The 14406-nt window shown below is 52.4% G+C and overlaps 2 protein-coding genes across 2 annotated transcripts; both read left to right on the top strand.

The window, feature by feature from the left end:
• Positions 1-332: 332 nt before the first annotated feature.
• ARID3C (AT-rich interaction domain 3C) lies at positions 333-7156 on the top strand. Its single transcript, XM_026506335.4, has 7 exons — positions 333-798; positions 2619-2691; positions 4499-4682; positions 4826-5121; positions 5699-5881; positions 6096-6185; positions 6645-7156. Exons 1-7 carry the CDS (start codon positions 484-486, stop codon positions 6743-6745), a joined length of 1242 nt encoding a protein of 413 aa, XP_026362120.1. The 5' UTR covers positions 333-483; the 3' UTR covers positions 6746-7156.
• Positions 7157-7792: 636 nt separating this feature from the next.
• On the top strand, positions 7793-14406 carry DCTN3 (dynactin subunit 3). Its single transcript, XM_026506336.4, has 7 exons — positions 7793-7930; positions 9178-9262; positions 9951-10037; positions 12137-12220; positions 13189-13247; positions 13843-13902; positions 14096-14406. The coding sequence occupies exons 1-7, from the start codon at positions 7835-7837 to the stop codon at positions 14183-14185; spliced, it is 561 nt and encodes a 186-aa protein (XP_026362121.1). The 5' UTR covers positions 7793-7834; the 3' UTR covers positions 14186-14406.

The following is a 14406-nucleotide window of genomic DNA, read 5'->3' as shown; positions in this document are numbered from 1 at the left end:
TCTTGTCTCTGCCTGATATCTCTGCCTCTCCCCACCTCTGTCTCTCACTGTCTCTCAGTCCCATCTCTATTTCTATTTCCATATCTCTCCTGTCATTGTCTCTCGCTTGGATCTCACTCTCTCTCTCTCTCTCCCTTCTCCCCCCTCCTTCTCTCTGTTTCTTGGTCCTTGTCACCCTCTCTGATCAGCTGTCTCTACCTGTCCTCTGTCAGTGTCCATTTCTGTCTCTTTGGGTCTGGCTTCTTGTCTCTCCTGCTCTTTCTACCTCTGTCTGTGTCGATCTCTGGGAAAGCTATCTTTCTGCTTTTTTCTTATGGCCCCCCACACTTCCCTGAATCAATGACCACCTCCTCTTGTGCTGGGGCTTGTGGGGGCAGCAGGGCCCAACACTCATAATTCCCACCCCCACAGGCGGCCCTTTCCTCTGGGCCCCGCCTGGTGCCAGCCCCCCCACCAGCGGGGGGACTGCGCCTGGAAGCTGTAATGGAGGCCCTGCAGAGGCAGCAGGCAGCCCGCCTGGCCCAAGGGGTGGGGCCATTGGCCCCTCCACACTCACTGCCACCACCACTACCTCCTTTGCCTGGCCCCCGGACCCTGCAGGCCCCTGAGGGGGTCTTGGGGGAGATTGGGACCGAAGAAGAGGAGGATGCTGAAGAGGATGAGGAAGGGGAGGAAGCCGGGGCAGAGGAGGAGGCAGCCGAGGAGAGCCGGCCAGGGACCCGGGGCCCCAGCTCACCTTCCAGCCAGCCTCCTGGACCTCATCCCCATGAATGGACATACGAGGAACAGTTCAAGCAGGTAGGACCCCCTCGATGTCAGGTCCTCTCCCCTTTCTCCTCTCTGGGCAAAAGCAAAGCCAGGTGATTCTTAGCCCACCCACCCCCACTGCCCTCTGCAGGATGAAAAGACAGAGACACAGAGACCTGGAGAGAGACAGTGGGAAGACTGAAAGATAGATAGTGACAGGGAGGGAGAGACAGACATCCAGAGACATACAAAGACGTGCATAGGCACACACTGAAAGGTGCAGGAGACGCCCAGAAACATGGAGACAAGAGACTGGAGGCTCTTGGTGAAGCTGGAAGGAAAAGTGGGAGGGGTGAGGAGCTTCAGGAATTCTTTTGAGCGAGTGGGATCTGAGGAATGGGGATTCCAGTTCCAGAACCAGAACCCTCTTACCCTACCTTCTCACACATCAAGTCGCAAGGTCATATTCCAGCAACCAGTGGGGGTTTCCTGGACTGCCTATTTCTGTCTTTAGAAGCAGGCTGGAGGTTGCTACTCCTTTGGCAAGCTGATACACCCCCCCCCTGCAACTCTTCCCTGTTGCATTGCCCTCATCCAAATTTTCTCCCTGGCCTGAGTTCTATGGGGGACAGTTTCTAGTCTGTGATGGCCGCTACAGCCGCAGTATGACTAAAGGGCTCCTGTACAGCTGGGAATGATAAGATCTTACTCAGAAGAGCCTAAATTTGGGGTTCTTCCTCTCTGTGGAACCCATTTGGATGTTATTCTAAGGCGTTACTTCAGGCTGTCACTATGAAGGGCTCTGACTCTAGATGTTCTGGTGATGTTACTTGTAGGTCTGGGGTATTTTCCAGAAGTGTTCATCAGTGGCTAGTACTCTGTGGCAGTAGTGTCACACTGGGAGAGTTACTCAGAGTTCTGTGGCTCTAGTGACTGTTTCTCCTGGGTATAATTCTGGGGATTGATACTTGGAGAGCATGTGAGTTATTTGTGGGTATCCATCTAAGACTTTGGGCTCAGTTCTTGTGGGAGCGTAGATCTAAAGTGGATCTCTGGGGTTTGTTACTTATGGGTTTTTGTTTTGTTTATTCTGAGAGTTCTTATTGGGGAGTGGAGTGTTACCTATTGTTGTTACTCAGGGACTGTTATTACGGATAAATGTTACTCTAGGGATTGTTTTCCTGGGTGGTATTTGGGAGGTGATACTGGAGATGGGGCTTCAGGTGACTGGAAATGGGTGGGATGACCTCTGGGCCTTTCAAGATCTGACCCCACAGGTCCTGGGTGGTGCAGGGCCATTACCTCTGTGGCAGCCTCTATAGTGGTTAGGTCACCATCCCTGGAAAGAGACAGACCAGAAGGTAGGCTGAGGGGCCCCAGGTTTCAATCCAGGAGCTTCTGAGTATCCACTCTGCCTGAGGAATGGGTTAGAGGTATCTCTGCCCTTCATCCCCAGCCCTGGTACACTGAGATATGAAAAGCAAGAAGACTTTGCAAGAATGAACAAGCCTCAGGGACATCTGTCCATTTCCTCAGTGTGATGCACTGTCCTAGCCTGACTTCCTCCCTGGGGCTCTGTGCATGCCCTGGAGGGCAGGCTGAGCCTCCTAAGCTTTCTCTCATCCCCTGTTCTCCAGAGGGATGGTTTGAGCTTCGCAGGGCACCCCTGGCCAGTGGAGGGTCTCTGTGTGTATTAGAAAAAGTGCCCCTACCTGCCCTCATGGGAGAGAGTCTAATGCCAGGGAGTCCACATTTCAGACCCTATTCACCCCTTCAGCTGAGAACCCTTATTCAGGGTATAACCTGAGTTGGGGTTCCAGGGGGGGGGGGGGAGTCAGTGGAGCTGAAAAATGACCTCAGTCCTTCCCCAGCTGTACGAGCTTGATGCAGACCCCAAGAGGAAGGAATTTCTGGATGACCTGTTTAGCTTCATGCAGAAGAGGGGTGAGTGGGATGATATAAGGGAAGGACCCCCACCTACCAGTTTTGAGGAAGGGAGACCCCAGGGTTTAGTCCCTAGGTTGGGTCCTCTCTGCAGAGGCCTGAGCTTGGCAACACCTATCCTTTGGGCCCTCAATAGCGTCTTTAACCTCTGACCCTGGCCCCCTCCTCCACCCAGGGATTAATTAGTGGCCAGCCCACTGGCAGGTTAATGAGTGTGGGATCAATTGGGAGGGTGGGAGGGAGGACTGGTAGGGGGGGTAGCTTGGGGGGGGTTCCCAGGATTGGGGGGCTGGGAATGCCTTGTTCCTCTTTCGGTGGCCTTTCGTCCAGCCTTGTCTCTCCTCAGTTTCCCCTTGCTTTAGGCAGGGGACACCCAATGTGCTCTACAGCAGGAAGGACTGGGATTAGACTGAAGGAAGGACTTCTCAAGGGGTAGGGTGAGGACCATGTGAGTAGGGGTTATGAAGGAGGAGGAATTCCTTTTCCAGGAATCTCAGAGCTAGAAGAAAATGCAAGGGTCCAGGAGGAGATCAGGGTGAGCGGCAGTCCATCACTTAGGCTTCTCCCCAGATTCATGGGTCCGAAGACTGACTCATTATCTCTCTCTACAAAGCTAATTAACTCACTCGGAGCTTGGCCTGATAAGCCACTAATTAACTAGCTGCACTGCACCCCCCCCCTTAGTGCAGCTGCTGGTCAAAGTCCCCCAGGCTTCCACTGCAGGCCCAGCACCCCCTTTTGGGATCCTTTCTAGCCAGAGACACTCAGTGGGGCTCCAGGTCTTTTTTGCTTCCCAGGGAGACCCAGTCATTCTGGTCCCAATGTCCCCTCCCTCCCCTTCCTCGAGGTCTCCCCTCCACTGGGGAAGTGGGGTAGGCTGGTCCCAGCAGGTCCCAGCATTCCCTCCATCACCCTCAGGCCGGGAGCTCTGCCTCCCTCTGGTCCCTGCCTCCCTCCGCTCCCTCGCTGGGGGAGGAGGTCCCACGGGACCGATAATTTCCCCCCATTAATCAGGCCGCAGCTAATTGTTCGGGTCCAAAGGCGGCGGCGGAAGGGGACGGGATCGGTAAGGAATTAACTGGGGTCCATCGCTCAGCGCAGACAGGCCCCTTTGTCAGGACTGGCCGGCGGGGGCGGCGTGAGCTGCGGAGCTGGCGAGCCGAGGTGGGGTATGCTTCTTCTCCCATCCGCCATCCCCCGGTCCCGGGCAGCCATCCCAGGGCCGTTGCTTAGGGGAGTCCAGCTCTTCAGCACTATCAGGAAGTCCTTACTACGGTCTACCCCAGGGGTTGTCAAACTAAAGCCGGCTGGCCAAATCTAGCCGCCTGAGAGATAAGAATGGTTTTTACATTTTTAAATAGTGGAAAAAAATGAAAAGACGAATAACATTTCAGGACATGTGAAATTCGAATTTCAGGGTCTGTAAATAAAGTTTTTATTGTTAACACAGCCGGGCCCATTCCTTTAAATATTCTCCATACCTGCTTTCAAGCTACAATGGCAGAGTGGAGTAGGGACAGAGGCGATTTGGTCCTCAAAGCCTCTAATATTTATTGTCTGGACCTTTACGGAAGAAGTTTGCCGACCCCTGATCTAGCTTCCTGTCCTTCCTGCTACAGTGCAGGGCTTAGGGGCCCTGTGGGCTCTGCCTGGAATCCCACCTCCCCATCCCTCCCCCTTCCCTTTTCTCAGAGGTCCCGCCTTGTACCCTGGCCTCGTCCAGGCAACCGACTCCTTCAGTCCTTGAGGATGTCCGCAGACAGGGTCTTGGTCTTAGTGTCCTGACTCTCTGTACACCCCCCACCAGGGACGCCAGTGAACCGCGTGCCCATCATGGCGAAGCAGGTGCTGGACCTGTACGCGCTCTTTCGCCTGGTGACAGCCAAAGGCGGCCTGGTGGAAGTCATCAACCGCAAGGTGTGGCGGGAGGTCACGCGTGGCCTCAGCCTGCCCACCACCATCACGTCGGCAGCCTTCACTCTACGCACCCAGTGAGGCCAGGCGCGCGAGCGTTGGGGGAAGGAGCGGGAAGGGGGCCACAGGGCGTGGAGGGCCCAGGGGCGGGCGTTTCATTGTGGGTTTGATCACTTGGGTCCAGCCTCCTACCCACCCCGCCTCGTTTGTCCGCCTCTAGGTACATGAAGTACCTGTACCCGTACGAGTGCGAGACGCGGGCGCTCAGCTCCCCGGGGGAGCTCCAGGCAGCCATCGACAGCAACCGGCGCGAGGGCCGTCGTCAGGCTTACACCGCCGCCCCGCTCTACGGCTTAGCTGGGCCTACCTCTCGGGGAGCTCCGGGCCCTATCTCGGGTCCTGGCACCGCCCCGCCCACGCCCACGCCCACGCCCAGCCCCCGCCCTGCCCAGGGCTCCGCCTCCGGCCTGCCGGCGCACGCCTGCGCGCAGCTGAGCCCGAGCCCCATTAAGAAAGGTGTGAGGGGAGAGGGGAGAAGGTTTGGGCGTCTCTGAGACCTGGGGGGTGCGCTGAGGTATAGAGAACATTAAAATGTGGCAACTCTGAAGTCTGGGAAGCATTGAGGTATGAGGGCAGTAAGGACTGACAGGGCTTTGAGGTTTGCTGACCGCTAAGGTTTAGGGGTTCTGAGGTTTGGGGTCAATGAAGCCGTGGGAGGTCTGGGGTACGGGTTACTGCGGTGTGGGCCTGAAGCTCAGGAAAAGGTCCTTTATTTAGAGGAGCTCCAGTCCACACCTGTCCACCTAGGGCTCCTATTTGCATGTAGTTTTTGCCTCCTGTGATCTGTATTATTTAATAACTAGGAACAAGGAAAGGCCCCACATTATCTTGGACCAACCTAGGCATATATATTGGCCTTTGGGTTCTCCAGCTTCAGAGCTCGAGGCTGAGACTCTGGATGCAGCGAGGGAGAGGGGGATCAAACTTGGTACTTCAGCTTGGGTGACCTCCGTTGGTCCCAGGCCTGGGAGGAGAACCAAATGCAGAGGCAGAGTTGGTTGGTCAGGCAGAGCTGAATGACCTGTTCTTCCAGAGGACAGCGGAATTCCAGCGCCTCGACTGGCACTGCCTGTGGGCCTGGCTTTGGGACCTGCAAGGGAGAAGTTGGCACCAGAGGAGCCCCCAGAGAAGAGGGCTGTGTTGATGGGGCACATGGACCCACCTCGACCTGGAGCTCCCCCCAGTTTCCTGCCCCGTGGCAAGGTTCCCCTGAGGGGTGAGGAGGGGCTTGTTGCTGAGAGGTCTTCAGGCCTGTGCACTGAGGGAGGGCATAGGTGTTGAAGGTGGGGCAGAAAGATCCCTCAGTAGACAACCGTGTGGTAATAGATATTGGGCTGAAGTGGAATGGGGGCTATATATAAGGATGGGGGGGAGCTTGTAAGTCTGAAGTCTGATTCTCCAAAATGTGACTCCCTGCCCCTCCTGGACAGAAGAGCGGCTGGATGGGGCTCTCAATCTGGCAGGCAGTGGTATCAGCAGTATCAACATGGCCCTAGAGATCAACGGGGTGGTCTACACTGGTATGGGTACTGCAGGCTGTCTATACTGGCATGAGGTCAGGGGTATTTGCTCTGGCATGGGGATTTTAGATTTTCTCAGCTAGCATGAGGTTCAGGGATATCCAAACTTGCATGGGTAATGTGGGGCTCAGGGGATTGTTAAAATGGCATGGGTTAAAGGGGTGTTGACAATGGCATGGGGTCTAAGGCATGACCTCTCTGGCATGGGTACCATGGGATGTCTGCCTTGTCATGGGCCTATGTATCAGTGTAAATATTTCTTGTTTACCTGTTTGAGGGTGTCTGTATTGGCATAGGAGTCTCCACTGACCTAAGGGATTTGTCCTCATTGATTTGTGGCAGGGATATGTGTGTGGTGTTCTAATAATCAGGACACTGACTTTTGTTTTCCTCTTCTGTTTCTGTGCCCACCCCTCCTGCCTGTGTTTTCCCTCCACCATCTCCTCACCCATTTGTCAGGTGTCCTCTTTGCCCGTCGCCAGCCTGTGCCAGCTTCCCAGGGCCCAACCAACCCTGCACCTCCACTCCCTACAGGGCCCCCTTCCAGCACCTCACCCTGAGAACTCCCACTTGGAATTAAGAGTCCCAGCCCCAATGCTGAGAGGGAGAAGAGACATCCCCCCACACCTTGATTCTTCCAGCGTGCCCACTCTAGGACCCTGGGAGATGACCCCTCCCCCCCACCATGCCATGTGGACTTGAAGCCAAAGAGTTTTCTTTTGATGTTACATCTACCTCATTGTAAAGGGAGAACACCTCCTCCCTTGCCAACCCCAGCAGCATCTACCAAAGAGTTCTGCCCCCAGTAACCCTTATCATCTCCTCATGTGCTTCCCTGTGTCAATGTCATCTTTAGGACCCCACCTCTTCAAATCAGACCTGCTTCTCTTCAGAAGCGATGTGAAGGGTTAGGTTGGGGTGTTGTGAAGGAATCGTCCCCCAGGTCACATCTGAATAATAAAGCTGCAGTCCTTCCCTCCCCAGTGCCTCCTCTCCTTTTTGTTTGGGTCTGGGGGTTGGAGAGGGATTATGTGGTATACACAGCTTGTGTTGGGCTGGGGGTTCTCAGAGAAGACAGAACAGCAAAGGTCCATGAAAGTAGAGGAGCTGGGTTTCATGAATCAGACTGCCTGAGTTCAGGGGGTATAGCTCAGGGGGAAGAGCATTTGACTGCAGACTGCCTGAGTTCAAATCCTAATTCTACTAGAGTGCGGAGTGGTCTTGGGCAAGACATTTAATCGCTTGAACCTTAAAAGACTCCTGAAGATTATGGTATCTCACGGAGTCTCCTCCTGATCTATGGGAATGGACCAATCCTTAAATAATAGGTGCATTTATATGGGCAGTCTCGGGAATGGGGTGGGAAACTTCGCTGGTACCCTGGAATTAGAAGAAAGGCAAAAGTTTGTCTTGACAAGCAAAAGCTGGAAGCTAGGGTAGGCCTGACAGGTAGCCGTTGCCTAGGTAACCAGACAGCTTTTAGCACCTTTCACGGGCCCTGCCGGTCACTTCCGGCATCGGAGGGCTGAATCGTGACGCCACTTCCCGTATCGAGGTCCGCCCTCGCACTCGGATTAGCCAGTCTTCTCTATTTGGCCGGAGGTCCCGCCCCCTGACTGTCCCCCGACTGCTGCGGGGCGGCGGTGGCTATGGCGGCTGTGACCGATGTGCAGCGGCTACAGGCCCGTGTGGAGGAACTGGAGCGCTGGGTGTACGGGTCGGGCGGGCCGCGCGGCTCGCGGAAGGTGAGCGATCTGGGATCCAGTGCTCTCTTTCTGGGGGCAGAGCAAGAGCGGTCTACTAGCCTGGTCCTTGGGATGGATGCTACCGCTCCCGTCTCATCTCCCGCAGCCCGGCCTTTGAAATAATAAAGGTTCGAAACCTTCCAGAGCTTATCGGATCCTCAGGGTCCATTTCCATGGAGGGCACTGAGGGTTGTTAGGACCGATTGCGATAGGCTCAGTGTGAACTGTAACTAAGACTCCTCTGTCCTCGCGGGCTAGCTGGGGAGACCTGACAAACTCGAGAAGCTGACTAACGAGTTTCAATAAGAGCTGAAATCCGCAATGGAAGGGCCGTCACAGAGCCCTGCGTAATTAATTGCTAAATATTGTACAGAAAGAGGTCCATGGGACGCCAGAGGAGGCAGAGCAAAGGTGGATAAGGAAGGCTCTAAGGGTGGGAGGTGAGGTCTGAAAGAGCCAGGACTAGGAGGGGGAAGGGATTGGGTACCGGATGTTGAGATATGGACCCGCACTCCTTCACACCAGTGACTGAATTTTGACAACGGTGAAGCTTAGTTCTCCCAACCCGCACCCCTTCACCCCCTTTTACTATGGGAAGACCTTTTACTGAAGGTGGAGTGTCAGGCATACCCTGGAGTTAAATGCATCAGAGGTAATGATGTCTTTTTGTACACTTCTTGTGGAATTAGTTGTCACTAGCAGATTGTGCCCCATTTGAGAACTGATTTCTCAAAACATTTGCTCCCGTTGACATCTTTGACACTAAGCCCTTGTTTTCCTCCTACCTCTATGGCTGTTGCTGCTTAGTCCTATTTGCCTCCCCATATATATGACCCTTGAATATTGGCATTCCTCACCCCATGTTCTAAAACCTGGGTGAGATCATTCACTCCCATAGCCTCTCCTTCTGTTTGACCCTTTAATATTGGGATTCCTCACCCTCTACCCCAAAAGCCTGGAGATAGGAACCAGGGAATAGAATGTATAGGATGTGCTAATGCCCTGTAAACTCTAGTATAGTTAATTACCTCCGCAATCAGACTTGAAACTTCCCAAGGACTACATGATTATTTTCCCCTTCACACTGAGGATTCCCGGAAGATGGGGTTGCATCTCCTTTAAGACAAGAGAAGGGGGCCAACCTACTTTGCTGGGACAAGGAGATTTGGAAGTCTGAGGGTTCTTCACCTCTTTCAAGCCTTGAGTCAAGAGGTGAATCTTGGAATTAACTTTCAATCCCCTTACAGGTGGCTGATGGCCTAGTCAAGGTACAGGTGGCTTTGGGGAACATTGCCAGCAAGAGGGAGAGGGTGAAGATTCTGTACAAAAAGAGTAAGTGATTCCATAGGGTGCCTGCTTGACCTCCTTCCCACCCCTGTGCTTCTGGGACCCGGCCCTTGCCCTCCAGCCCACTAGGTCACTGGAATCGCCCTATGGGGATAGAATGTGAAGATATTTCCCTGCTGAAATGGTAAAGTGGGGTGTTGTGCTTAAACTCCAAGCCCATGAGTGTCCTAAGTTACAGGATAAGAGCTCTGCCTCAAAGGTCCTCTTGGTAAAGTAGGGAGGAGAGGTATGGGATTTCCATAGGCAAGGTTCAAAGGCAGGAAAGAAATTAGGCACTGAGAGCCCCAGGCTTTTTCAGCCATACCTTTTTGATTATATCAAAGCAAACAACCTAAAAATTAGAAAAAGCTATGGCTTGTCTTGGTAGCACTGAGGGGCAAGGAACCTTCCACCATTGGTGAAGATAGATCAGTGGGAATGAGGGCCCCAGGATAGTGGAGGCAATTTTGTTCCCAGCTGTAAAGGCTGAGGTTAGCCAGGAGGTGGTCAGAGGGAAGAAACAGGGAGGTGGGGACTGATGGAGGTCTGGATGGGCACTGTGGGTGTCATCTCCTCGCTCAAGGCTCTCCCCAAGGTTGACCACTAATATCCTTCTAATATCCCCTAATGTCCTTTATAAGACAGATTCCCTACTCCCCAGCCCCTTCCATTTTCTGTCTTGCTTCTTTTCTAGTTGAAGACCTGATCAAGTATCTGGATCCTGAGTACATTGATCGCATTGCCATTCCTGATGCCTCTAAGTTGCAGTTCATATTAGCAGGTAGTGCTGGACAGTGTGTACACATGCATCTGGGGATTATGGATCGTGGGGGAAGTCGGACACAGAGATGGCCTCCCTGCCAGTCCTCTCATGGATACAGCTCTGGAAACTGCTGTCTGGAATTCTGGCCTGGCTCTGGGCTGAGGCCTGAGGTCATCCTTTGGTCCTCTAGTAGGCCTTGGTTGTGGTATCATTCTGAGCCAGCCGCAGAACTGAACTACTGAACTACACTGAACTACTTCAGTGTTCTATCAATGGTCTGTCTCTACGATTTTCCTTCAGAACCTTCCTCACTTCTGCTCACTAGACAGGGGAGCTTCTAGGACAGGGTGGGAGCAGACAGCATTGCATTTGGGAAAGGTGAGAATATTGGTATGTATGAGTTTCAACATTTTTCTCTCAGTGAGAAAGCACTGGGATTTCAGAGTTCTAGGCAGGAACTCTGACATTGACTTGGCAATGTCTGCTACTCAGTTTAGTCAGCCACTTCCTGAGGTAGGGTTTGCCAAGTACCTGTGTTTGTTCATTCATTCAAAAGATGTTTAATGATTGATCATCTTCTGTGATCCAGACTGTCCTTGGTGTGAGGTATATGGTGCTGCCCCAGAACATCCTTAGACTGGTGCCGTGGCTCAGGTATCAAGTCCAAGAGATCTTCTCCTACACCGACTCTGGAGTCTAGCTTCTCCATCCCTCCCTGACCACTGCCTCAATGTCTGTCCCTTCATACATGAATAGTTGCAGTCTTTTAAGTCCTCTTCCTGACCCTAGTCTTTCCCCTTTTGCATGTGATCCAGTATTCTCTGCCCCAAACACATCTGCAACATGTTACTTTGTCTACTTTGGAACCTCAGCATCTCCATCTCTCTCCTTGCTAGAATAAAATCCTAATTCCTTAGCCTGCCATTCAGAGCCTTTTATAGTCTATGAATCTCCCTTCCCATGCAGCTCTGTTTCCTGTGCTCTCTTTGAGCCTGTTCAGCCAATTGAATTCTTTTTCCTCTATTAATTGATAAGTGTCCTTGCCGCCAAACATTTGACATTAACAGTCAGCCCTTCTTGAATGTGCTTCCTACTCACTGCAGCCGTTGAAATCACCTGTGCCAGGTCCAGTCCAGATCCTGCTCTTCTCACTGGGCTCTGCTATTACTGCCCCAGCTCTCCAGAAGCTTGTAATTGTCCTTGCCTCTCAGGGCCACTGAGCAGAACCTGCTGATAGTCTGCCACATGTCTTCTCTTTCATACCTTCCCAGGAGTCCTTGGGCACGGAGACCCAAGTCGGAAGTACTTTGTCTCCTGTGGCGTCAGAGGGACTCCCTGAGTTTGTTGACAGGAGGCTAGAGGAAGAGGCCTTACAGTTAAAACTTTAAGAAAGGTGGGATTTGGAGAAACTTAGAGGCTCCTTGGGCTCAAGATGGGTGATACCAGAGGCATCTAGGAGAGATGGGGGCAGAATGGGGGAATGTGCACCTAGAGAAGGGGGCAGCAGGCAGAGTAGCTACCCCATGCTCCAGGACTCAGCCATCTCCCCTGCCAGGTCCTCAGCCCCTTGCATAAGAGTAGCGGTGCCCAATCAGAAAGAACGAGTTCTCAACATTTGCTGCAACATGGACGGCACTGGAGGAGATAATGCTAAGGGAAATAAGTCAAGCAGAGAAAGACAATTATCATATGATTTCTCTCATCTATGGAACATAAGAACTAGGAAGATTGGTAGGGGAAGAAAGGGATAAAGAAAGGGGGGTAATCAGAAGGGGGAATGAAGCATGAGAGACTATGGACTCTGAGAAACAAACTGAGGGCTTCAGAGGAGGGGGTGGGGGAATGGGATAGGCTGGTGATGGGTAGTAAGGAGGGCACGTATTGCATGGTGCACTGGGTGTTATAAGCAACTAATGAATCATCGAACTTTACATCAAAAACCAGGGATGTACTGTATGGTGACTAACATAATATAATTAAAAACATTTTAAAAATTACTTTTTTTCCATAGAATTTTTCATTTTTCAAAGAAATAAAGCTGAAAAAAAAAAAAAAAAAAAAGAGTAGCAGTGCCCAGGCTTGCCTCACTGTCACTATCTTGTCTGTTTTTGCCTCAGAGGAGCAGTTTATCTTATCCCAGATTGCACTCCTGGAGCAGGTGGAGGCTTTGGTGCCCATACTGGACAGCGCTCACATCAAAGGTACCTCTCTGTGGGGCTGCAGCTCTGCTATTCTACTTGGGGAGGTGGGTGGATGGCCAGGACTTCCCTGTGCCTCAGGTTCCCTGGGTTCAAGCTAAGTCTGCTCCTTGTCTTTACCCTCACCCTGGGGGTAACCTGCTACCTGCGTTGGGTAAAATGGCTAGACCAGAGAGTCCAGTTTCAGAACCTCAGGCGGTTTGGACCTAAGGACACTAGTCTGAGTCCAGCAGCCCCCAACTCTGGGATTCCATCTACCTTCTTCAGCCCCTAAGCTTCTGTTCTGCATGGTGCTGTGTAGCCCAGATTTTACTGTAAGAGTTCCTGCCAGGCATGTGAATGTGTGTAAATTCTTCCCACCACACTGTTGAGAGCAATCCCTGGGCCTGTTTTGACAAGCAGACAGTGACTTTAATTGAATCCAGATATCCATCTTGTCTGTCTCCGGAGGTATTTTTTCCTAGTTACCCCTCCCTACCCCTGATCAGCTATCTGCTGAGGGTCTGACAGCCTTAAGCTGCAGGGCCAGCATGGTGGCCAAGGCTCTGGGTGTTGGATTCCAGGTGGACCAGTTTAGGAACCTGGCATTCATTCTCAGCCCACCTGCAGGCTCCTTCTTCCAGGCAGACCTGGTCCCACTGGGCTGAGTGCAAAGGGACAGATCCCATGATAGGCAAAGCTTTCTTTACTTCACCCTGCTTACAGCACTGGGGTAGGAACATGGGGCAACTCTGGGGACCCCAAGGTTTTGTTTTTTCCTAGGAGTCTGTATCTTTGCCCCCTCTGGGTCCTAGAGTAAGACTGGGGTGGGCAGGGAGCCCCACCACCTTTAGCTGCAGTGGTCGATGAAGCCTGGCGTTTGCTTAGCTTCTCCACTCAATACTCTAATCCTGCTGAAGACCTAATAGACTATTGAGCAGTCCCCGGGGAAGGCACGAGCATCATCGGGCAGTGCGTGTTGTGTTTTACAGCCGTTCCTGAGCATGCTGCCCGCCTGCAGCGCTTGGCCCAGATCCACATCCAGCAGCAGGTATGGGAGGGGAGAGGACTGGAAGGGAAAGTAGAAGTGGTAAGGCTCCTAGTGTCCACCCCTGCCACCTGGGGAAGCCGCCTTAGGCTACCCTCATCTCATGTCAGCTCCAGGGGACACTTGAAGGTTTATCCTTTATCTTCCATCTGCCTGAGGTCTCTTGCCTCTCTGAGTAGGACTATTCTGAGACACCAGAAGATTGATGATGGGAGGTGCCCAAGAATTTCTGGGGATGGTGTGTCCTTGACTAGGAGTGGAAGAGCTGTTATTTATTTTGTTTTGTTTTGTTTTACCATTCCCAGGCCTTAGATTAAAGTTCAAAGAGGATTCAGATATAGGGGACAGGGAAGGAGGAGACATATACTAGCAGGAATGTTTCCTGAAATGAGTGGTCCACTCTCTCTTAGGACTGCTGTTAGGGTACCCATCTGGGAGCCTGAAAGTGCCCTGTTAGAAATTTGCTCCTTTTGGGTCTGGGGTTAAACACTGCCTTTTCTAGGCTTTATGGGGAGTGATGGTTCCTGGTAAACAGGAAAGTTAGTGGGAAGTTTGGGCTTTATCCAGTTCCTTTCTCTGCCATATGTCGGCCCCATAGGACCAGTGTGCGGAGATCACTGAGGAGTCCAAGGCTCTCCTGGAGGAATACAACAAGACTGTATCCTTTCTGTTCAGCCAGGCCCCTAAGGAATGCTGTCTAAAGCCCTGTCCTTTTGTTCCATCTCCAGCTCTGTCTCTTTCATCCCATCCCAATGAACCTATCTATTCCCCTCCTCCCCAACCCTTTGGCAGATGGAAAATCTCTCCACTCCCTCATTCAGGCTCTTGTTCTCACCTTGACCTGCCACCAGACGATGCTTCTCTCCAAGCAGTTTGTGCAGTGGGATGAGCTACTTTGCCAGCTAGAGGCCGCCAAGCAATTAAAGCCAGCAGAGGAGTGATGGCTGCTTCCCTTTCCTGGATGGGCTGGGACAGCCAGGCTCCAGGGCCCTGTGCTAAACTGCCTTTGTAACAGGGCAGAGGCAGCTCTGTATTTATTGGATTCTCAGCCTACCTGTCTGCATTCAGGTGGGGCTCTGAGATCAGATGTCTGGCTACTTGAGGTTTGCTATTTGCACCCCCTCCCCACATCAGTGTCCTATCAATAAACTATAGAAATCAC

The sequence above is a fragment of the Ursus arctos genome, unplaced genomic scaffold, assembly GCF_023065955.2.
Source record: "Ursus arctos isolate Adak ecotype North America unplaced genomic scaffold, UrsArc2.0 scaffold_18, whole genome shotgun sequence".
In the NCBI taxonomy this organism is placed as follows: domain Eukaryota; kingdom Metazoa; phylum Chordata; class Mammalia; order Carnivora; family Ursidae; genus Ursus; species Ursus arctos.
This window is presented reverse-complemented; position numbering and strand designations above follow the sequence as displayed.

What these genes read in the sequence shown, in the direction of transcription:
- DCTN3 (XM_026506336.4), top strand. Translation starts at nt 7,835, where the DNA reads ATGGCGGCTGTGACCGATGTGCAGCGGCTACAGGCCCGTGTGGAGGAA. An exon ending in GAAGATTCTGTACAAAAAGA is followed by an intron (nt 9,263 to 9,950) that starts GTAAGTGATTCC and finishes CTTCTTTTCTAG; the next exon opens with TTGAAGACCTGATCAAGTAT. An exon ending in TGGAGGAATACAACAAGACT is followed by an intron (nt 13,903 to 14,095) that starts GTATCCTTTCTG and finishes ACCTGCCACCAG; the next exon opens with ACGATGCTTCTCTCCAAGCA.
- ARID3C (XM_026506335.4), top strand. Translation starts at nt 484, where the DNA reads ATGGAGGCCCTGCAGAGGCAGCAGGCAGCCCGCCTGGCCCAAGGGGTG. An exon ending in TGGCAAGGTTCCCCTGAGGG is followed by an intron (nt 5,882 to 6,095) that starts GTGAGGAGGGGC and finishes CCTCCTGGACAG; the next exon opens with AAGAGCGGCTGGATGGGGCT. An exon ending in CAACGGGGTGGTCTACACTG is followed by an intron (nt 6,186 to 6,644) that starts GTATGGGTACTG and finishes CCCATTTGTCAG; the next exon opens with GTGTCCTCTTTGCCCGTCGC.